At 36.0% G+C, this 24,378-nt stretch overlaps 1 protein-coding gene across 3 annotated transcripts; it reads left to right on the forward strand.

Moving 5' to 3' along the window:
* Positions 1-4: 4 nt before the first annotated feature.
* On the forward strand, positions 5-23,988 carry prorp (protein only RNase P catalytic subunit). 3 transcript variants are annotated; one of them, XM_051868085.1, is made up of 7 exons: positions 22-1,454; positions 3,604-3,651; positions 3,740-3,872; positions 15,457-15,564; positions 22,099-22,247; positions 23,503-23,698; positions 23,794-23,988. In XM_051868085.1, the coding sequence occupies exons 1-7, from the start codon at positions 463-465 to the stop codon at positions 23,923-23,925; spliced, it is 1,758 nt and encodes a 585-aa protein (XP_051724045.1). In that variant the 5' UTR covers positions 22-462; the 3' UTR covers positions 23,926-23,988. The 3 variants fall into 3 exon arrangements, 2 of the variants coding, with proteins under 2 accessions (XP_051724045.1, XP_051724046.1); XR_007925914.1 differs by lacking the exons at positions 23,503-23,698; positions 23,794-23,988 and having other exon boundaries at positions 5-1,454; positions 3,578-3,651; positions 22,099-22,225; XM_051868086.1 differs by lacking the exons at positions 22-1,454; positions 3,604-3,651; positions 3,740-3,872 and adding an exon at positions 15,133-15,235.
* The last annotated feature ends 390 nt before the right edge of the window (positions 23,989-24,378 follow it).

Genomic DNA, 24,378 nt, shown 5'->3' on the forward strand with positions numbered 1-24,378 from the left:
ACAGAAGAGTGAATGGCTGCTCGCATTGGCATGCTCTTGCTTTCTGGTTAGAATTCAATAACCTTTGACTAGATTCTGTAAGTTAGTTGTTCTTGCTTAAATTACCGATGATTGTTTTGGCAAAATTGCGTTTAAAAGAAAATAAGCGAAATCTTAGTGAGTTTATCTATCTGAGGATCTCAATTTTGTGTGCTTAAGTACAGAAGGACATTTCTTTAGCAGATAAGTTGCTGAATATTATTTATATCTATTAATTTTAGGTATATATATATTAAGTAACTTTATAAAGTTAATCTGTTTTGTATGTACGTTGATCAGTAAAACTTAATTCACAAAGCAATGACATTTTGAAACAGAATATGTAATATATTATAAGTAGCTCATTTGTTTGTGGTGGGACATTTACATAAATCACCTTTAAAGTAGTGCACAGTCTGAAAAATATAGTAGACTTGTAAGGAAATGGGATCTCTTGTTGTGTCAAATTCAAGGACTTGCATGAAGCATCTATGCACATGGGTTGTCAACCCTCTGTATTTCAGGCCTGGTTTACCACAATATAACATTATGCTTGCTGTCAGGTTTATCATAAATCCACACACACAGTTTTACAGCACAAAAGGAGGCAAACAAGCCGAATTACACAGCCGAGTTACCAAAGAAAAAGGATTCACCTCTAGAACAAGGCCTGCGTTCCCAAATTCAGTATTCACTGCTGGAACAGCCAAAAAAACTGCTGAATTTATGAAAAAGCAAGCTGGGATGGATACAGAAGAGCCATCAAATAATACACCTGCGAGAAGCAGAGGATCTCTAAAAGTTGCCCTTCCTGATCATCCACTGACCACGTCAGAATGGACAAAATTCAAAGAGGAGTCCTCTAAACCTGAGCGCTTTGAGGTGCAAATGATGGAACGACTGCTGGCGGCTAATGCAGATGTCAACATCGCCAAATCTCTCTTGGCGTACGTGGTTCAAGACAAAGGCACCCTTTCTTACGAACTCCTTTTGAGGTACCTCACGCTGTGTGTCACAGCTGGGCACCACTCTGAGGTATTTGACACTTACGACATCGTGAGAACTTGTTTTAAGACCCTTGACACTGGAGCCTCGTCGTTGTTTATTAAAGGTTTTAGTCAAACTGAACGCTGGAGGGAGGCACTTGCCGTGTTGGAGGGTATGAAAAAGGGCCTCCTGCCATCTCCTCGGAACTATGGTGATGCCATCGCTGGGGCGGTACTTCATGGTGACACTGAGACGAGCTGGAAGCTGTACGATGAGCTGCTAGAACAGGGTCTCGTACCTAATCAGGACACCTGGCAGTGCCTCTTTCAAAGTGGCATCACTCAACGTGGACAGGAGGACAAGCTCTTTTCTGTCCTGTCATATATGAGAGATAATCAGATCTACCCAGAGGAGCCACTGATTAAAACTATCAAAGCTTGGTTTGAGAGGTAATTGTAAAAAAAGAAAAAAAGAACTGAATTTTATATATATATATACTGTATATACACACACATTTACAAACTTTTATGTTGCGGTTAATCACAATTAATCGAATTGACAGCACTTTATATACAGTATATATACATCAATCATGATTAATCGCAACTAACAAGTTTGTAATTGTGTGTGTGTATATATACATATATGCATACACACATATGTATTACAAACTGTTTTATGTTAGCTGCAATTAATCACTATTAATCGTTTTGACAGCACTTTATATACAGTATATATAAGTGCTGTCAAATCGATTAATCGCAACTAACATAAATGTTCGTAATATGTGTGTATACTTTAATCGATTTGACAGCACTTTTATATAAAGTGCTGTCAAAGCGATTAATCGTATCTAACAAAAGTTTGTTGTGTGTGTGTGTGTGTATATATGTATGTATATACACACACATTTACAAACTTTTATGTTGCATTTAATCACGATTAATCAATTTGACAGCACATATGAGTGCTGTCAAATTGATTAATCGTGATCAGTGTTGGGTGTAACGCGTTACTGTAATTAAATTACTTATCCACTGAAAAAGTAAAGTAAGGGATTACTGTTCATTTTTAGGTAATTTAACTACAGTTACTTATAATGTACTTGCGTTACATACTGTAAATTAGTTCAACAGTTCTGTTTAAATCAATATTACATTTAAAATCTAAATTTGTTGTCTAAAGGTAAAAGTGAACGCTGCCTCTTTAAAATCGTTAGCTGTAGTGCAGTTGCGCTTGAGTTCGCAACTTCGCACTAATTGTCTGCGTAGTCGCTGTCTGAAGATGTCGGAAGAAGCGAGTGGCTGTTTTGCAGAATGTTAATAATCCAATTACTTCACTTTTTTTGACACAGGTAGGCAAGAACATTAAGGCAAAATGTAAGCTTTGTCCTAGGGAGAAAAAACTGCGCGCGCTCTCTGACCAAAGCGCACACACATAGCCGCCTCTCGCGAGAGTCAAATTTTCGCGGTTTATTACACCTAAACGTTCAAATACACACACAGTTTTGTCAAAATGCCCGTCTTGGCGTATATTCGCGTTGGTTATGTGAATGTGAACAGCATGTGTAACAGCATATTGTCTCCGTCCATTAGGTCTTAGTGAGAGCAGTCTTTAAAACATGCTACTGTCTACTATTGGCTGTCTGTATTATAAACGATAATCAAACAACAAAAGAAAAGCTTTAATAAGGATTAATTTATACAAATATGACTATGCAGTGTTATTTTATATTTTATTAATCAATTTCTGTGGTATTTTTACTTACTACTATTAGACCTACCTGGAAAAAAATATATAGCATTGTATTTTATATATTTTTACCGTGGTATCGACTTTGGTATCGAGTATTGTGCACTTTTGGTGGTATCGGTACCGACTACTAGATTTTTGGTATAGTGACATCCCTAAAAATTAAGTATTATAAAGTAAATAAAAGTATTATAGTATATGTTTTTAATAAAGTTAAAATGTTTTAAAAAGCTATAAAAGGCTAAACTTTTCCATGTTTGACTAAATTATTAAAAGAGTTTCCTTTCTATTGTCTATCCGGTCAAGGTTTAAAGGGATTTTAAGAAGTAATTAGTAAGTTACTTATTGAGTAATTAAATTACTTTTCAGACAGAGTAATTAGAAAAGTATTTTAAATACAACATTGATGATTTAATTAGTAAATAATTACTTTTTTGAAGTAACTTACCCAACACTGATCGTGATTAGTCGCAACTAACAAGTTTGTAATTGTGTGTGTATACATATATGCATACACACATATGTATTACAGAATTTTATGTTAGATGCAATTAATCACAATTAATCGTTTTGACAGCACTTTATATACAGAATATATAAGTGCTGTCAAACCGATTAATTGCAACTAACAAAAGTTTGTAAATGTGTGTGTGTGTGTGTGTGTATATATACATACATATGTATACACACACATATGTATTACAAACTTTTATGTTTTATGTTAGATGCAATTAATCGCGATTAATTTATTTGACAGCACTTACCATATATATATACAATTACAATGTTTTTTGTTTTTTTTTACGTTATTTTTTTACAGTTTTGTTTTTCCCCCCATCTGCACAGTTTACCGGATCAGAAATGGAGTGGGAAGTTCTCATTTGTGGCCCTCAGGTACTAATTTCATTTTTCAGTTTTAATTAAATACAATGATCATAAAGACTATTTTTAATAGAATATTGGTATATAACTTGTGTTTTAGTGGAGAGTGCAAAAATTGCAAGGCATCTCTGGAATCCATTCAACTGACTGAGGAAGAGTATGCTCAGCTCAAGGATGAAGTGATGAAAAAAGTGATAGAGGGAAGTGACATCTTCAACAAAACCACCCCAGAGGTCTGTCTCCTATATTATATCCTTCTTTTACCTGAGTTAATTTAACAATGTTCATTTAATCCAGATACAAAGATAAAATCAACATTTAAGCCAGTGTTGTTATTGATAATTAAAACTATTAAAATCATTTCCTGGAATATTAAATGAGAAACAAACTTAAAAAAAAATGCAAACAAAAAATAGAAATGTTGCTTTGGCAAATAACTGAAATAAATAAGTTCAATACTAAAATTACTAAAACTAATGTTGAAATAAAAATTAGGCTACATAAAAAAATATATAAAAAATAAATAAAAAATGACAAAAGCACAATTAAAATTAAAAAGAAAACTTTAAAGCTAAAAATTTTAATTTATTAGCGTATTAAAATATATATAATCAGACTTTTGGGGGGAAATATGCTTAATTGTCATGACAATCATGTCACAAATAATCTTAATGGCCTTAAAACTGATTTATTTTTTTTATACTAAATATTATTTCTTATGTTTATTGTTTTTGATTTTGCAGTGAAATGTGACCTGTATTTTTACCTTTATGTAAAGGAAGTGTGGTTTGAAGGTCTTATTATTTAGTGCCTTTACTCCACTAGATGGCAATAGCATCCTATACATCTTATACTCAGTTTTCTACATGACTGATCAAACATGTTATACATGTATGTGACATGTTAAACATTAGCCGATTTTTGAATGCTTATTAGATCATTTTCAACCTTGCAAATGATAAAATGATAAAATAATAAAAAAAACACGTAGGCTAAAAACTAAAGCAACTTTCTATATGGGACAAAATAGGCTGCAACTACGTGATAGGCAAGTTGGGTAGTCGTCCAGAATTAGAAGATGTTCCATGCAGTTTTGAGCTCCATCTTAAATGAAGTCTGCCCCTGAATTAGATGATGTTGTTGTCCGGACTGCTGCTTATTTCAGGCTGTGGGGTCTATAGATGTCAAAAGCATGTGATCCTGTCTAGTTCCACATTTAGACATGATGTAGGGGCTTTCCAACACATGTTCCTTCATGTGTCTGTCAGGTCCCCGGTTTAGCAAGCTCATGAAAGCAGTCTAACTGAAGACACAAGGTCACAAGGCAGGCGACTCCACTGAAATTCCATTTGAGAAAGAACAGTCATGTTTGTTTGCAAACGCCATTCTTACGCATGGGAAAAGCATTACATTTCCAAGCACTGTCTCAGATAGGGACATTTTTATACAGTACATCTTGGAAAAACAAAGTACTCAGTATAGCCATAAACAATCTCTAATTTGGTCGTGCACATGATTAATGCTGAGACATGGGTATTGCTTATGTGCGTTTTTGCTCTTGTAAAACACAATGGGCTTTCACATTTCAGCCCTCAAAAGCCTCTCACATGAGTGACCCTGGAAAGTCCCTGCCTGTCTGCAGCGCTGCATGGACTCCAGCCCCCCGCCATCGCTGCAGCAGCGCTTTATGAAGTGAAACCAGTGCAAGGCAGTTAAAACACCCCCAGTCAAAACACTCCAGAAGCATTTAACAACCCCTAGACAATCATTTTGCCTTTAAAGGGGAAAAAAAAAATGGTGCTTTTGGGTGGTTAACATGACATTACAACCATGGCCTACTGTGTAACATGCAGTACTTCATCAAAACAACCCTCATGTCGTTCCACACCCGTAAGACCTTTGTTTATCTTCTGAACACAAATTAAGATAGTTTTGATGAAATCCGAGAGGTATATGACACGTTCACAGACAGCAATTTAACCGACACTTTTAAGGTGCAGAAAGGCACTAAAGACATCGTTAAAACAGACGCCGTGACTGCAGTGGTTCAACCTTAATTTTATGAAGCGACAAGAATACATTTTGTGCGCCAAAACAAAAATAACGACTTTATTCAACAATATCTTCTCTTCTGTGTCATTCTCATACGTTGTTTACGTCCAGCGCTTCCAGGTTCTACGTCAGAATGCCGACTAATTATTGGCCGGCTCCTGCGCCAGCATCACACGCATATGTTGTGCTGCTCACATGATCAGCTTTGGCCAATACTGAGCTGGCATTCGGACTTGCTGCTCAAGAAACATTTATTATTATCAATGTAAACAGTTGTGCTGCTTAATATTTTTGCAGGAATTATTCTGTAAATAAGATAAAATTAATACAAACTCACTGACCCCAAACGTTTGAACTATAGTGTTTTATTACACTATGTAACTTTTGGCCCTCTAGCGGTTAAAAAACAAAACTGCATTTTGTGGAAGATTGTTGTTTTGGTTGCGTTTCAGCTCTGCATGACTGTGTGGATGAATATGACCCTTCACAATAGATAATGCTTTAATGAACTCTGTTTGAGAGCTACATATGGCAATTTATCTGTTTAATATAATAACTTAAACCCCTGTTGAGTGAAAAAAACGCATCTCCGTGTCGCTTTTACAACATTTCAAATCTCTCAGTTCTTGCCATCTCCAAATAGCTAATGTTGATTCTCGTTTTACTGTGAGCTCTGTCGCGTTCTCATTTAGCCAGCAGACTCTCCTCTGTTCTGTTTTTTTATTCCCCGGAAGTTCGAAATTTAGCAAGCTCCATGTCAACTTTTCCCGCTCATTGTGACAACTAACCTATATCACTCACACAACATAGACGTGTCAAAGTAGGTTTTAATATATTAACCTAAAACCTTAGTGTTAAAAAACTTAAATTGTCAGGGGATTTTAAATATGGCCAAGGTGTTCAGTTAATGCACCATAATATTGTCAACACATTTAAAAATCCAAGTGAAATATGCACATTAGCATATCAACCATTTTTATTGCTGATTTTTAAAAAGTCCCTTTTCAGTTTCCTCACATTCAGTGGCCTGCAGCTTTTCAGGTCAAGCGTGAGCTTTGGGAAGCCTGTTTTTCCCGTTTCAAAAAGAGCAAGCCTGTAATAAAGAAAAGTACAGGACTTGCAGATGCCTTTTCATTAATGTCTGCTGTGGGGGTATGGTGAAGTTTCCACATACTCAAATTTCTTTGTTCTCTGTCTATTTTTGTGTGGCTGCCTTTCATTTTATTGGAATTTCATGCATGCTTTGAACAAAACAGAGCAGGTACTTTAGGGAGTTTAGGGAGAAATGTTGTTTATTTGTTTTTAATGATACAAACAAAAGTTTAAAATTGAACATTGTGTCCAAGAATGACTCCAAGGCCGAACAAGGGTGTTTAGACTATCATGGGCTATTGTGTATATTCCAAGTAGTAAAAAATAGACTGATCACTATCAAATCTGGATTCAACTTGTTTTGAACGTGCGTGTACCAAACACACCCATTGTAAGTACACAAAGTTCTGCACAGCAAGCTGGTACCACATACACGTGACCTCTCGACACCATTGGGGAATCCCCAATGTTCCTGTTCCCATTCATCCTAACCTCTCTATGACCATGAGAGGATGCGGAGCGAAACAAAAACACAATAAAAAACACGATGCTAGACCTTCATTGTCAAAATCTTATTGAATGCGCATAGTTAAAACCAGGTGAAATTGCATGTTTGGATGAAATTTCGTCCCCTGCTGATAGCCCTAACCCTGCTGCAAGAGTTTTAGAGAGTTAAAAAAATGATCACCAACCGCTAACCCCCACCAAAACCAAAGAGGAATTCCCCAAATATCCACTCCCCTTCCCCCCTCTCGCAGGCACTCAACCCTCCCCCAGTCTTGCACCCTCTCAGCCGCTAGCACAGACATGCTACTTAACACTCTCTTAACAAGATTTTTAGCATGCAAAATAGCTGCACTTATTTTTGTTTTGATGTCTTGCTTTCAAATTTGGGTTACAGTCTTCTGTTTTGCATATAGGTGCCTTGGAGGGGTGGGAATTGAAATTTTAGAAGGAAAAATTCTCACGCTCCAGGCAGAACTGAAAGTGCTGGTTTCCAGCCACCTGACAGTCCAGGAATACTTGTGGTTTTGACAGACATAGCTCTGTGTGCATTAAACAGAGGCTTGTGTATTAGCTGTTGGACTTAACTCTACCACATTGTTCTTTCCTCAACTTTGAGAAAGAACGTGCAGAGTTTGCAGTTCCCTCAAAGCAGTGAGCTCCGATGCAAGGATTTTCACTCAATAACTAAAGTTAATTGTTCAAAATATCTGTTCTTGTATTTTAATGGGATGCATAATAACTTTCTTTTTACTGCACTACATTTCAGAAGAAACATACTTTTGCTCATTATTTGAAAGTGAAGAAAACGCTATGCGATGGTCATGTCTGATTCGAGATGAATCATTCTTTGAATCGATTCCACGGAATGATTCATTTTTGAATTAGGTCTGATTCTGTGGGTGCTTCTCAGACAGAAAGCTGCATCCAGAGTGAAAGTTTGTTCACTCGACGGCCATATTTGCAACACCTCCAGACAGCTATTTCAGGCATCCAAGACCAAGTCATATCTATTTGAGTGGGGGAATCCTATAATCTCAATAACTGCTTGGCGAACTCACAATTAAATAACATATTTCAAATCAGCAACAAAATCTGACATGAACTCTCCTGTAAATGTTGTTTCTTATGCTCAAATGGCGTTAAAAAGCTTATTTTTCAGGCTAGATTTTTAGCCAATGCGCATGTGCAGTCCTAAGCGCGAGTCTCAGGTTTGTATGGGAAACGGAGCCTCTAACAGCAGCTTCTGTGACGCAATGACTTTACCCATTCATAACAAATAGGAGTGAACCATCTTTCTATATCTATAGTCTTTAATCCCAGTGAGGCTGCGTCCTTCCTAGTCCAGTCCTTCAGAGGCTTGTAGGCTAGAGTCCTCCTCAGCATTAAACGCTACAATGAGACAGTCTAGAAAGTGCGCTTGGCTATGTCACACGTTCCCGCCCCCTCAGTCACAGCAAGAAAATGCAAATAAATAGAGATGCACCGATGTATCGGCCAATTTTTGATCAATTTACAACCATCGGCATATCAACTATAGCATGAAAAAGGCTGATATAACAAACCAATGGTTTATTAATTATCTACATGAAGGCATTGAGCTGTGCAATGTCTGTTGCATAATCTAACGTTTTTCTCTGGGAAAAATAGTTAAATACATGCCAAAACACAATGAAATCTGTACAAAATACAGCAGTGCTTGTCAATAAGGACTGCCAGGGGTCAGCGTGAATAACGCTCGGGACAATTGAACTGTGCAACACTGTCACTGTCCCGAACGGGCCAGTTCTACATCTTTGTGAAAGTTTATCCTTTGCATGTGGTTTTAAGCCTCGCGAATTTAAATATTCAAGCGCAAGAAGACACGAAAGAGAACTCAATTCTAGTCACTGTGTGAGAAGTTCACACACATCCATAGCGCGCACCCGGAAAGCGTCTCAGACAGCGCGCAAATGCTGAATGGAGATGTCTTTCGCTTCTTCTAATTCACACAAAATTATAACAAAATGGCTGTCTTGGTGAGTATCCTTGTAAACATAGTCGGTTATGTCTTAAAAGAACGTAAACCACTGGGAAATAAAATGTTTGTGTAACAGTATATTGGATCCGTGCAGCTCTTGAAGTGACAGCAGCCTAATATTCTTGCTGCGCTGCTGTCTGCATTTTAATGTTAATCAAACAACAAAAGACAAAATAAAAAAAATCACTCACTACTCTTTACAAAATAACTTTTGTAACCTTAATAAAAAGGATAAATATGTGTTTAACTCACACAGTAAAGAATATGTTATGAATGCAGTGTTATTTTACATTTGTTTACTTTATTTCTGTACCTGAAAACTGCTGTTTAACCAACCTAAAAAGCGCTGTTTGTTTCATATGTATCTTTGTTCTGTTGTATTTATGTATTTTTGCTGGCCTGCTGAATGTTAAATGGGTCCAATCCATGTTCAATAATTTGATGATGCAGCAATAATCTAGCTAGTATAACTTAATGCATGCATTTTGGAACTTTGCTGATTTAAAACATGATCAAAACACTATCTATTTTAATGACAAAACTTAAAATAAGAGAGCAAGTGACAAATATCGGTATCGGAATCGGACAATAATTGTTTGTTAAAATCGAACGAATGATGCGAAATGAAGGCTGCCTTCCGAGGATCCTTCAAATTGAGACGGTATTCGGCTACCCTTGATGATATAGCAGCTAAGATATGCAGCCTTGCTAGGATGCTGCCTTCTTGTCTTTAGGGAAATCTAAGCATTTGTTACAGTCAAACAATAGAACTTCAAATAGACTCTGACCACACCTGGCTCACCTTCAAAAGCGTGATCAGATTGTGTTTAGCTGAATAACCAAAGTGCACGAGGGCCCATTGATAAAGAAAAAAAAAGCTAGAACTTCCTTCTCCTTTGTTGTTGTTTAAGAAGAGGTTGAAATACCTCCAGAATTGTCCTTGGGACAACCTGTAAACATCTGAGGGAATTTCCAGCTGAATTGGGGCCAAGTCACTCCCTCACCTGTCTGTCCTCAGGCCTCAGATGGGCTTTTAATATACTAAACATTTGCACAGCTGTGTATACTTACACCTAGAGCTCATCAGTGGTGGACAAAGTACACAAATACTGAGTTAATATACACATCCTTGATGAAATATTACACAAATAAAAGTAGTCATCAACTAGCCAGCATTAGTGAATTAAAAAGATTAGTGGATGCAGACATTAAATATGTATGATCCACAATTAGGCAAACAAATCAATAATTTTACTTAAAATATTAAACTTTCAGTATCAGCTCAAGTTGTATTAATTCTTAGCCCAAGAATGGTAGAAATCAGATCATTGTTGTTTTGCTAAATGAAGCTAAAACTATTGAAATTTTTTTTGTTAATTTTAATAAAGCTGAAAAAAAAATATGAATATTAGACGATACCTTAAAAATGTCAAGAAATGTTGTTTTGCTTACAGTGCTCTGACAGAAAGTACGTTAGTACATTCAGTTCTTTGCCAGTACTTGCCTGTAAACACACTCCTTCATGTCATGGTTACATGATTCACTCTTACAGTATACTTCCTGTACATTCATGAAAGCACATATCTCAGCTCCTCACATAATCTGATGAAATATGTAGCATTTCATGAGTTTCAGGCAGGATCACTGACAATGATATATCTGTCTGCAATAAATGTCACCCGCTTGGCCTCGTGATTTTTCCAGCAACAATCTTTAGTTTAAAGGTGAAATGTGTAAAATCTCTCTGCCACAGAAATGCAAAAATAATGATTGTTTGTCAAACAGAAGTTTCCTCAGATGTTATAGAAGGCTAAAATCCTCATTTGGTGTATTGTTATTATTATACTATTATAGTATTTCTTATTATTTTAAATTAGCATTTATTTTTTACATTTAATTGTAGTTTGAAGTTTTTCTCAGTCGCTTTGGTACATTTCTTGAATCATTCATAAGATTTGCAAACCAATAAGTGCATTTTTCGAAACAATTCGTACAAACAGCATCACACATTGGATTACCTGCTTGCTCAAAATCCTTAGTTCATCTCTCAAAAATAAGTGTAAATGTCAATGAACATATCACTGCCATTAGAAATACAAGTTGTTGTGTCATTGTTCACATACAAGGTAGTCAAAATGCTTAGTCATGTTGTCAGTATAACAGAGTACTCTGTCAGTATTTTTATATGTAAACTATGGCTACAATTTTGATGACAATGATTGAAAAGGCACAAGACTGTACTTTGTATGGCATATATACATTTCAGCAGTACAAATTACACATTACTCAATGGTTTGATATTGATTGCAAGAGACTGGAAAGGATTCACAGTTACACTTTTCCTGTCTGTCAACAATTTACAATATGTCATTAAAGTCAGTTGCGATATAAAGAAAAAGAGAACATATATATATATATATATATATATGCATACAGTGGGTATAGAAAAGAATCACCCCCCTTTAAAATAATCACATTTTGTTGCTTTGCAGCCTAAAATGAAGACGGACACAGTTTTTGTTTTATCCAGCTGTATTTACTCAGTGCAATTTATAACATCCAAGTAAAAGATATAACACCAACATGTCAGAAAAAAATTCAAAAAACAGAATCACTGAGTTGGAAAAAGGATCACACCCTTGTGTCAGTATTTTGTTGAACCACCTTTTGCTTTAATTACAGCCTTTAGTCTGTTGGGATATGTCTCTACTAACTTTGCACATCTAGACTTTGCAATATTTGCCCACACTTCTTTGCAGAACTGCTCAAGTTCAGTTAAATTTGATGGTGACCGTTTGTGGACTGCAGTCTTCAAGTCATTCCACAGATTTTCAATGCGGTTTAAGTCTGGGCTCTGACTAGACCATGCAAGGACATTCGCCTTTTTGTCCTTCAACCACTGTATGGTCAGTTTTGCTGTGTGCTTTGGGTCATTGTCGTGTTGGAAGGTAAACCATTGACAACTTTCTGGCAGAGGGCAGCAGATGTTCCTCAAGAATTTGACGGTATTTTGCCCCATCCATTTTTCCTTCTATCTGACAAGTGCTTCAGTCCCTGCTGCAGAGAAACACCCCCATAACAGGACATTACCACCTCCGTGCTTTACTGTAGGAATGGTGTTATTTGGATGGTGAGCTGTATTGGATTTCCGCCACACATACCGTTTGGAGTTGAGGCCAATTAATTCAATTTTATTCTCATCTGACCATAACACCTTTTTCCACGTTGCTTCAAAATCTTCAAGGTGCGTTTTGGCAAAGCTCAGACGTGACTGCATGTGGCCTTTCTTGAGGAGTGGCTTTTTTCTTGCAACCCTCCCATACAAGCCACATTTGTGGAGAATTTGTGATATTGTTGTCACATGCACACAATGACCACTTTGTCATAAATTCCTGCAACTGCTTCACAGTTGCTGTAGGCCTCTTGGTAGCCTCTCTGACCAGTTTCCTCCTGGCTCTTTCATCCAGTTTGGAGTGACGTCCTGATCCAGGGAGGGTCTGTGTTGTACCAAATACCTTCCACTTCTTTATGATAGACTTTACTGTGCTTCTAGGCATTGATAAAACCTTTGAAATTTTTTTGTATCCATCTCCTGACTTGTGCCTGTCCACAACTTTATCCCGAAGATCTTTTGACAGTGCCTTGCCACCCATAGTTGATTGTTTGCTTCAGCTGTACTACCAAGGACTGAAATGCTCCATGCTGGAAAGCTCTTTTCATGCTGAGCTAATCAAAATGACCACAGCTGATCATAGTTGAAAGTCAAATGGCTTTGTGTGCCATTGAGAAGGTGATTAGCTACACCTGATTGAGTTTACAAGTCATTTTTAGGAGGGGGGTGATCCTTTTTCCAACTCAGTGATTCTGTTTTTTAATATTTTAAATTTTTTCTGACATGTTGGTGTTATATCTTTTACTTGGATGTTATAAGTTGCACTGAGTAAATACAGCTGGATAAAACAAAAACTGTGTCCGTCTTCATTTCAGGCTGCAAAGCAATAAAATGTGGTTATTTTAAAGGGGGGTGATTCTTTTCTATACCCACTGTATGCACTGTATGTATATATATATAATCAGGGGCATTTCCTCCGAGGAGGCAAGGGAGGCAGTGCCTCCTCAAAAAAACTGGATGAGAAAATAATCGATATTACAAAAATAAAACAACGGAAATGTTACAAAATTTGACGTTAAAAAGTGTAAAAGTCACTCATTTTTCTAAAGAAACACTGTCAAACAGCGACACCCGCAGATGAAGTTACAGCGGGGAGTCCGCGTCTCTGTGCCTCCCTTCAGCTCATAGCAACAAAGCAGAGCCCCCTAAGCGTGCGGTGGGTTTAGTGGGGGGTAATTGAGAATGAATGGGGGAAAGTCACATGAAAGGAGGCAGTGCCTCCATCGCGCTATGTTTGGATATGATTGGTTACGATTGGACACGATTGGACATGATTGGTTAGTGCGATAAATCCCTCCTCTTGTTTTGATGCGTGTTCACGTCGAATCGGCCTGAATGAAGACAGTGATGGCATTAATGGGAAGATTAATTCAAAAGTAAGTAAACAACTGTCACTTAGATATCACCGCTTTATTTCATGTCAAAATCAAACTCGAAATGGCCTGAAAACATGATGACTGCGGGGGTTTTTTAGTGAGGAATCAGCGTGGTGAAATTAAAGGTACATCTTCGTGTCTGTGAGTGAGTGACCAGTGTGTACAAACTTGATGACTGCTGAAAATAAATTGACTATTAAAAAGAAAAGCTGAATATTAGTTTATAAATAATATATATTGTTTAAATTGTTACTGCCTTTAGTTTGGAATAAATGTAAAAATGCATAAAAACACTAACTTGATGAAATTTATACTTGGTTTTAATAAATAGAACATTACATAGTGGAAAAATACAAAATAGAATTGTATTTGGTCTCTCTTTTTATGTAATGTTTACTTAACCAGGAAAATTGTGTAACAGGGACATAAATTAGTATGTATTACATACATGTTCTGTCTACAAACATTTGAATGATTGAGGTTATTTTCTCAACATTCGGTTGTACCTTTCGACCTTGGCTATAAGGTCATGACTGAGAGCATGGTCCACAATAATGGCACTTACTTCATCAGAAACATGTCTACAATCTTGGCCTCTTCCACTGTTTTGCCTCTGTACCCTTCCACCACACAATCTATTTCTTCCACCGCACACTCTTCTTCTTTCCGGCTGTTGGCCCTATTTGTTTTCTGTTGTTGTTCTTCCATTTACATTTCCCTTCATTAGTGAAATTCAGAATTCACCTCTGCAATTTATAAATTCAGGACACATTTACAAAAAAAATAAAGTCTAATAGAAATTTATAGGACAACTGACAGTTTATGACAACTAGTTCAACCATTTTGGATTTATTGACTTATGCAAGGAACTAATGCCTAGATGTTTTGAGGGCTAAGACTATTCAACAGAGAACCAGTATAATATATTGTATATTATTATTTTGATCAACATGACTTAAGCAATTGATATTGTAGGAAACAGCAGACAATTGTTCAGTTGCATGAATGCACCAAAGCGTTTGTTATTTGTTCAAAAGAATGGGAAATTGCTTTTATGATGTGAAGTGACGATAATGTGGAGGTTGAACAAGTAATTTTGAGAATTTCAGTTGTGATAGTTGTGATTTTAGTAGTTATAGTTACAATAACAACACTGGCTTGATAGCTGTAATGTTTCAATTCAGCATGAAGGTTTTCAGCTGTCCTCCTTGTCTTGTGCAACACTGGTTGTTTTTCTCTTGTGCAATGCACTGCACAACACCAAAGTGAGGTAATATACATAGAATATATAGAACCGTTGAAGAAATTGAAGGACGGTTACAAGAGTGCATAATGTTGTATCTTTACTGCCCCTTTTGTTTCTTAGCTTGGACTTTCAAAGTATGGCTAGTTTTAGGATCAGAATAAACAACATGGAAATATTGCAATGTACAAAGCATCAAAAGATATTATCTAAACTGTGAAACCGATTTTTTTTTGTTGTTGTTGTTGTTGTTGTTGTTGTTTCAAAACTATGCATATTATCTCTACCAAATCTAATTGACAGTAGCATATATATGGTCATGATTTTGAGAATAACCACTTGTTTGTGTTCTGTACAGGAGCTTAAAAGCTTTAAGAGTTTCGTGAAGCAGAGGCCTCCCTTTGATATTGTTATCGACGGTCTTAATGTGGCTAACACTACACCCAAGGCCACCCACTCTGAGACGGTGAGTGATGGGTCACCTAACTGTTTGGATGTTCCAAGACAGGGCTGATTTATCTGTAACCTTTTAAATCACATAACTGGCTAGACAGTCAACCTACTCTGATTTAAATCACTAAACGTGGAAAAAATAGCTAGCTATCCCAAAAAATAAGTTTGTTTACCTTTATGTTTGAGTATTCAACTGATCATTTGGCATTCTAAAGTCAAGAAAACAGAAAAGAGTCCAAGAGGGGGACGATGCTGAGCATGGTTGTCACATCTTACTTTTAATGCAGTAGAATAGGTTTAGAGAACAGCCCCAAATTTCTCATAGTTTCCAACCTGAAAGACCCCCAAAACCCACGAAACCCACCACAGTTACTCAAACGAAAAATAGGGAAATTTCAAAGTTAATGTAATATAACACAGAATGTGTTACACATCAGCCCTCCTACGCGGTGGTATCAGTCCCAGTAGTGTCTTTACATTTGGTTATGCTCCTTTATAATAGTATCTGTTTAGATAAATACCCACACCCGTCCAACACACCCTCAACCACGCATTAACTGAAAACCATTGACTTGAAAAGGCAGATAGAGGGTAATTTCACCATATTTCCAAAGTTGAATAATTAAGACAATTGTATTGTATTAGCTCTTTGAAATGTTATGTTAAATATGCAAATTAGGCATTATCTAATTAAATATGCATATAATGAATAAAAATGTATATTATAAATGATATATATATATATATATATATATATATATATATATATATATATATATATAGAGAGAGAGAGAGAGAGATAGATAGGAATGAAACTAGAACGTTTGGTGTATGCAAGTGCTAATTGAACTTAAGATTTCTGGCTCAGTGCAAAAAACTCATTTTGAGAAAACAGACTTTAAAGATATGTATTGTAATTGATATCTACAGATGCAAATAGTTACAGCGAAATAAAATAAACACTTAAATGTGTATTTTGGATGTTTTCTTTTCACAAGTCTAAAAAATTAAATAAATGTGTACCCTAACCCTATGTTATGGAAGCAAAATAGCCCAAAATCAAAAAATTTAACAGTGCATGAGAAACAATGGTTTCGCTTTAGTGTCTTGTCACAACAGTTACGATTAAGTAAGGAATAATTGACGACGGGCCGTTGAATTATTAGAAAATGATGCACACTCAAGGTGGTAATGTGGCCACCATGTGGAATAGTGAATTGGAGCCATTGATACCAGACTAATGCAGTTATTAGAGAGAGTGAGAGAGAGAGAGTGAAATTAAAGGTCCGTTCACACCAAGAACGATAACTATAAAGATAACGATAAAGATATAGTTCTAAAAGTTGTTCTAAATATAAAAGAATAGCACTGTCTACAGCTATAACGATAATGATATAGAGAAACGATATAATTGGGATCACTTTCAGAACGATTTTTTTTCCAGTTGATGAATGATAAAACACTGACAGCCAATCAGAATCCATTGTAATTTAAGGGCTCGCGCATTTAAAATGGCAGACGACATTGCGGAGAAGTTAATCGCCGAGGTCCAGAAAAAGCCACCACAGTTGGTCAAGTCAAACCCCCTTTTCAAGGATACTTTAAAGAAAATAAATACATAGAAAACAATTGGTCATTACCCTCGGAATAAATGGTGAGAAGTATTAACGATGAGATCATTATGCCAGGCTAGCAAACAGTGTAAAATAAAATTACTTTTTAGCGCTAGTTTCGACAACATTGTCTTGCTTCGTTTGAAATTGCTGTGAAAAAGTCTAGATCGATTACACTAGCTATTCACTCAAAACATAACATGCTGAGGACATCTGCTGGTTAAAGCCATGTAAATGCAACAAGAACATTATAAAACTGCAGCGAAGTTTGAATTTGAAAGCAGGCGTCTATCAGCGGACTGGCCCGCAATAGATGTCTGCTTTCAAACGCTCCCGTGTATATCTGTGTAAGCGCTTGGTGAAGAGCGTTATTGATGACTATTTACAACGTTTTTACAGCGTTGATCATTGAAGCCAATCACAGACATATCCGATGAGCCGTGTACACAATGGCCAATCAGAGGTGTTTATGAATCCTCTCAACAGCACTCAAAGCGTCACATTTTTAAAATTTCAGTACAGACTAGGTACCGAAGTCGGTACTTTTGACAACTCTAGTTATAGTTATCTTTATAGTTATAGTTAAGCGTGTGTGAATTACCCGAGTCTGTGCGTTTCTCAATGGTGTTTGGCAACAGCATCTCTACTAATAGCGAAACTGTAAGTTTATCTGCTTCAAAAACAGCGCCATTATTACCTCACTAGTGAGAAATGTCATGTAGCTTTTTAGTTGCTAAACTATTTTACTGATAAAATCATTAAGGAAAGAGAGTGGGAGAAAGAGAATGTGTGCTTTCTTTCCATACGTAATAAAACATAACTTTGTGGCAAAAAAACTCAAATAATTTGTCGTTTTTATCCTATTGTTTACTATATTTGCTTGGTCAGTGTCGTTGTGGGTTTTGGTTCTTTTGCGGTTGTAGGCTGTAGGACCTATTTGAAAAAGCTGAAATCATTTGGCAAAGTGATATGGACATGTAATGCAGTCAAGACCTGCCTGGAACTACTTTAGCCATGCGTTTCCCTGAAAATAATTGCACACCTTAGAACGTTCGTCAACCAATCCAATTCAAGCATTCACAGCCCCGTAGTACATCACTAAATACTTCACTTGACATTAAGCTACAAATTATGATGTCACATAAACTTCCTTGACCTTTCTGCTCAAGGATCCTTTTTCTTTCCGCCCACTCATCCATCCATGGCTTCCATCTGCACTTTTCTTTTTTTATTCGCACGTCACACAGTCACACATTATTAACACATACATGCCCCATAGCAATTGTAACACGAACGCTGGGGATTTTACACTCATTTTGATATGACTAACCCTGTATTTTAAGTCAGACATGTGTCTTTTGTGGTCAAGTTTATTTTTGGTGGTAACATTTACCCCACTTCCTCGCTAACTGGCGCATTCAATGGCATGCTAGTATTAACCGGTTTTCTCTGCACGAAGTCTGAGCAAGGCCTGTTGGGTGTGAAAATGAAGTCTTCAGTTAACTTGTAGTGAAAAAAAAAAAAAGACTATATATTTTGTTTACAAGCTAAGTAACCAAACCGTATGCAGGAAGCATAGGGAAATGAAATTGAGTGCAAATTTACAAGACTAACATGCTGGAAGGAAGAGTGTTTGTTTATCTAGAAATCCTCAGGCAAAGATGATTACAGGCAAAGGGTTAAAGTTAGATTGTAAAACAGGACACTATCATGTGTACGGTGCTTTCCAGAGTGAAACAGCCTATCTGTGGCTCACGGTCTACTTCCTTATCATGAATTAGCAAAAAATGATCACACCTGCAATTCCCCAATTAGCACTTCCTCATGTCAAAAATAACAAAACAAGGAATACAAGATAGACTGGAATTCATTGGAACTTACTTTGCATATGTATACTGTAGGTGACATTACTGCAATCTAAATTTGAGTATGAAATATATTTAGAAGTTTAATACAATGCTGGTTGATGCAATAAGAGTCTCATGCGTGTGTGTGTACAAACCCGATTCCAAAAAAGTTGGGACACTGTACAAATTGTGAATAAAAAAGGAATGCAATAATTTACAAATCTCATAAACTTATATTTTATTCACAATAGAATATAGATAACATATTTAATGTTGAAAGTGAGACATTTTGAAATGTCATGCCAAATATTGGCTCATTTTGGATTTCATGAGAGCTACACATTCCAAAAAAGTTGGGACAGGTAGCAATAAGAGGCCGGAAAAGTTAAATGTACATATAAGGAACAGCTGGAGGACCGATTTGCAACTTATTAGGTCAATTGGCAACATGATTGTGTATAAAAAGAGCCTCTCAGAGTGGCAGTGTCTCTCAGAAGACCACCAATTCCCCCAATGCTGTGGCGGAAAATAGTGGAGCAATATCAGAAAGGAGTTTCTCAGAGAAAAATTGCAAAGAGTTTGAAGTTATCATCATCTACAGTGCATAATATCATCCAAAAATTCAGAGAATCTGGAACAATCTCTGTGCGTAAGGGTCAAGGCCGGAAAACCATACTGGATGCCTGTGATCTTCGGGCCCTTAGACGGCACTGCATCACATACAGGAATGCTACTGTAATGGAAATCACAACATGGGCTCAGACACAATCCACCGTGCCATTCGCCGTTGCTGGCTAAATCTCTATAGGTCAAAAAAGAAGCCATATCTAAACATGATCCAGAAGCGCAGCCGTTTTCTCTGGGCCAAGGCTCATTTAAAATGGACTGTGGCAAAGTGGAAAACTGTTCTGTGGTCAGACGAATCAAAATTTGAAGTTCTTTTTGGAAAACTGGGATGCCATGTCATCCGGACTAAAGAGGACAAGGACAATTTGTTATCAGCGCTCAGTTCAGAAGCCTGCATCTCTGATGGTATGGGGTTGCATGAGTGCGTGTGGCATGGGCAGCTTACACATCTGGAAAGGCACCATCAATGCTGAAAGGTATATCCAAGTTCTAGAACAACATATGCTCCTATCCAGATGTCGTCTCTTTCAGGGAAGACCTTGCATTTTCCAACATGACAATGCCAGACCACATACTGCATCAATTACAACATCATGGCTGCGTAGAAGAAGGATCCAGGGTACTGAAATGGCCAGCCTGCAGTCCAGGTCTTTCACCCATAGAAAACATTTGGCGCATCATAAAGAGGAAGATGCGACAAAGAAGACCTAAGACAGTTGAGCAACTAGAAGCCTGTATTAGACAAGAATGGGACAACATTCCTATTCCTAAACTTGAGCAACTTGTCTCCTCAGTCCCCAGACGTTTGCAGACTGTTATAAAAAGAAGAGGGGATGCCACACAGTGGTAAACATGGCCTTGTCCCAACTTTTTTGAGATATGTTGATGCCATGAAATTTAATATTAAAATATTTTTCCCTCAAAATGATACATTTTTTCAGTTTAAACATTTGATATGTCATCCAACTTTTTTGGAATCGGGTTTGTATATAAATAAGTGTGTGTGTGTGTGTGTGTGTGTATTTCATATTACTATTGCACTTTTCTGCAAGTTAGTTTGGGCTTCAAATTTATTTGATCAAAAAATACGGGGGAAAAAAACAGTAATATTGTAAAAATATTATTACAATTTAAAATAATGGTTTTCTATTTTAATACACTTTTAAAAAATAATTAATTTTTGTGATGTAAAGCTGAATTTTCAGCATCATTACTCCAGTCTTCAGTGTCAAATCATTCTAATATGCTGATTTATTATCAGTTGCAAACAGTTGTGCTGATTAATATAACATATTAATATAATAATATTCATTGATGAATAAAACATTAAAAGAAAATAACTGCATTTATTTAAAATAGAAATCTTTTGTAACAAAATACACTATACCATTCAAAAGTTTTTTTTTTTTTCTGTTTTTTTTTTTGAAAGAAATTTACTTTTATTCATTAATTTATTCATGAAATAAAAAAATACTTTTATTCAGCAAGGGTGTGTTAAATCGATAAAAAGTGATAGTAAAGAATTATTTTGTTAGAAAAGATTTCTATTATGAATAAATGCTGTTCTTTTTAATGTTTTATTCATCAATGAATCCACTGTTTCCAACAAATCAGCATATTAGAATGATTTCTGAAGGATCATGGGACACTGAACACTGGAGTAATGATGCTAAAAATTCAGCTTTGCATCACAGAAATAAATTATATTTTAAAGTTTTTATTATTTTAAATTGTAATCACATTTTTCAAATCCATTAAATATATATATATATATATATATATATATATATATATATTATTATATATATTGTCATATACATGCTATTATATAGCATGCTTTAAAATTAAAACTGACATACAAACATCATGGTTTTAGAAAAGTTCCATATAAAAATAAAATTTTAATTAATCACTTCTTGCTGCAGGCTACAAAAGACTTATGTATCTCCTGGCAGAAAGAGTGAGAAAAACAATTATCTACACATAAATTATTTTAAAGTATCACATATATTCGTATATTAAAAATAATTAGGCTGATCTCATGAATAGTTAATGCATGTACAGGGTCTTAAATCTGAACAGCTACATACAAAGATATTTTTAGCACGCTTTTAACCTTTACTGACCACACTCTTTGTAAGGGGGTATTGGAAAAACAACTTCCTGTGTAATCAGGAAACTCCCCCCTCTCATGCTGTGTGCATGAGTGGGTGGCACTAAAGTAGGCTAAAACAATGTGAGCAAGAATAATTTTCCCACAGTTGACCTGCTAAAGGTCCCAAATTCATCTGTAATGCCAAGGGAAATTCCTCCAAAAAAAGTCACAAGTCGCAGATCATTATATAGAGCAAATGATGAATGAGCTGAGGTCTCTCATTCATTAAAAACTTATGAATGACCTCATTTATTTCTAACATGGAAACAGTAAAAGGTCACTGAGAGTGTGAATTATCTCTGCAGTTGCTAGCAGTCGTATCAGAGCTGGAACAGCAGGGTCTGAACATCCTGGTCCTTGGCAGGAAGCACATGCTACAACCTACCCGGAACTGGGACAGACAAAACATGGACAAGATCAAGCAGAAAGCCCACTGCTTCTTCACTGAGAACATGTTCGTATGACCCCCCCTTTCCTCAATCACATAATGTACAGCCTGTTCCAAAACATAATGAGCTGCCTATGTAAGCAGCAAATTAAAGGGATCACAAGCGCGTCTGTAAGAAATGAATACTTATATTCAGCAAGGAAGCATTCATTTGTTTAAAAGTGACAGTAAAGACATTTATAATGTTCTAGAAATGAATACTTTTCAGTAAGGATGCATTAAATTGATCAAAAGTTACAGTAAAAACACTGATAATGTTCTAAAAGATTTGCATTTCAAATGAATGCTTTTTTTTTTTTTCATGAAAAAAAAAAAAAAAAAAATCACAATTTTCCCAAAAATATTATAGCCACATGACTGTTTTCAACATTGACAATAATACTAAATGTTTCTTGAGCACCAAATCAGCATATCAGAATGATTTCTGAAGGATCATGTGACACTGAAGACTGGAGTAATGATGCTGAAAATTCAGCTTTGGTCACAGGAATAAATTACATTTTAAAACATATTAAAATAGAAAACAGTTCTTTTAAATTGTAAAAATATTTCACAATATTACAATTTTACTGTATTTTTGATCAATTTTACTGTATTTTGTGGTCAATTTATTATTATTATTATTATTATTATTATTATTGAAGTTAGTATTAAAGTTCCATCTAAAAATACATTTTTGGAGACTTCAATCTCATAATGCATTGCAAAAAGCTTTATTGATGAAAAAGGCGGTATTGGTCCCATAAGTCCCATAACCAAAACTGATGCACCTCTTGATGGAAATAACATCACACCATTTATTTCCATCAAGAAGTACAGACATTTTTGGTCAAGATCTTGTATTGACAATGCAAAAGGTGAGCACTCTGTAAAGTCTACTCCAGCACATCCCAAAGACTTTCAATGAAATTAAGGTCTGGACTCAGAGGTGCCAATTCATGTGTCAAAATGATTCTTCATGCTCCCTCCCAAACATTCTTTCACAATTTGAACCTGATGAATCATTGGTTTTGTCATCCTGGAATATGGCCATTATATGTCTTCCAACATGCTTGTTTAAAAAAAAAAGTTCTGTTCAGTTATCATGCTGTCTTGAAGAGCTCACTATGTTTTGTAACAGTTTCAGTCGAATGTGTTAGTAACGCATGTACCAATCACTTCCCTTCTCCATAAGTCAATATAAACCCACAATGATTTCATTCACTAAGCATGAAAGGTGTTTTTGATACAGTGCACTGTTTTTCTTGGATGTCTGCCACAGATCTGAAGATGACCCGTTTCTGCTATATGCTGCTTTGCACTCTGGCGTTCACTGTAATTTTCTTAGTCGTGATCTGATGAGGGACCACAAAGCCTGCTTGCCAGACAGCGCAATCAGACGCCTCTTCTTCAAGTGGCAACGTGGACATCAGTTAGTAATCAGTCATTATGTTCCAGGAAAAAGGGTTCGATTTCAGGTAGGTTTATGAATGGAGAGACTTTATATAATCAATAGTATTTAAAGGCCTAAAAGCCTCATTAGTATGACTGATGACTTTACTTTGTTTTTCAGAGGATCTCAGCTTATGACACTATCGTTCAGACCTCCGGTAGCTCCTGGCACATTCCTTATGATGATAATAGAAGAGAGAGAGCTACATATGAAGTTCCTCAGAAATGGCTCTGCCTTACTCAAGAACAATGAGGCTTGAGTTACTACTACTGTGCTGACTGAAAAATCCATTTAATTAAAATCAATTAAAAAATACTTGGCCAAATGTACAATTGTTTCTTCTACTGCTTATCTTTATCTTTTATTTTATATATACACTTACAATCAAAAATATCAAAATTGTTTCTTTTAAATACAAATATAACACTTTAGTGGCTATTAAAAGCAATAATATCATTGTTAGGTAATATTTTTGGATTTTTTTTTCATAATACAGCTATGTCATAAATAATTATTCAACCCCTATTCATCTTTACTGTTTTTAAATCACTTAGTAACATGGTAGGGTACAAAATTCTGTTAAAGGGTTAGTTCACCCAAAAATGAAAATTCTGTCATTAATTACTCACCCTCATGTCGTTCCACACCTGTAAGACCTTTGTTCATCTTCAGAACACAAATTAAGATATTTTTTATGAAATCCGA

The sequence above is a fragment of the Ctenopharyngodon idella genome, chromosome 17 (assembly GCF_019924925.1).
Source record: "Ctenopharyngodon idella isolate HZGC_01 chromosome 17, HZGC01, whole genome shotgun sequence".
NCBI lineage: Eukaryota > Metazoa > Chordata > Actinopteri > Cypriniformes > Xenocyprididae > Ctenopharyngodon > Ctenopharyngodon idella.

Excerpts from the sequence above, each read along its gene's own strand:
- prorp (XM_051868085.1), top strand. The coding sequence starts at position 463 with ATGGGATCTCTTGTTGTGTCAAATTCAAGGACTTGCATGAAGCATCTA. Across the intron at positions 1,455-3,603 it reads ATCAAAGCTTGGTTTGAGAG|TTTACCGGATCAGAAATGGA; the intron begins GTAATTGTAAAA and ends CCATCTGCACAG. Across the intron at positions 3,873-15,456 it reads TCAACAAAACCACCCCAGAG|GAGCTTAAAAGCTTTAAGAG; the intron begins GTCTGTCTCCTA and ends TGTTCTGTACAG.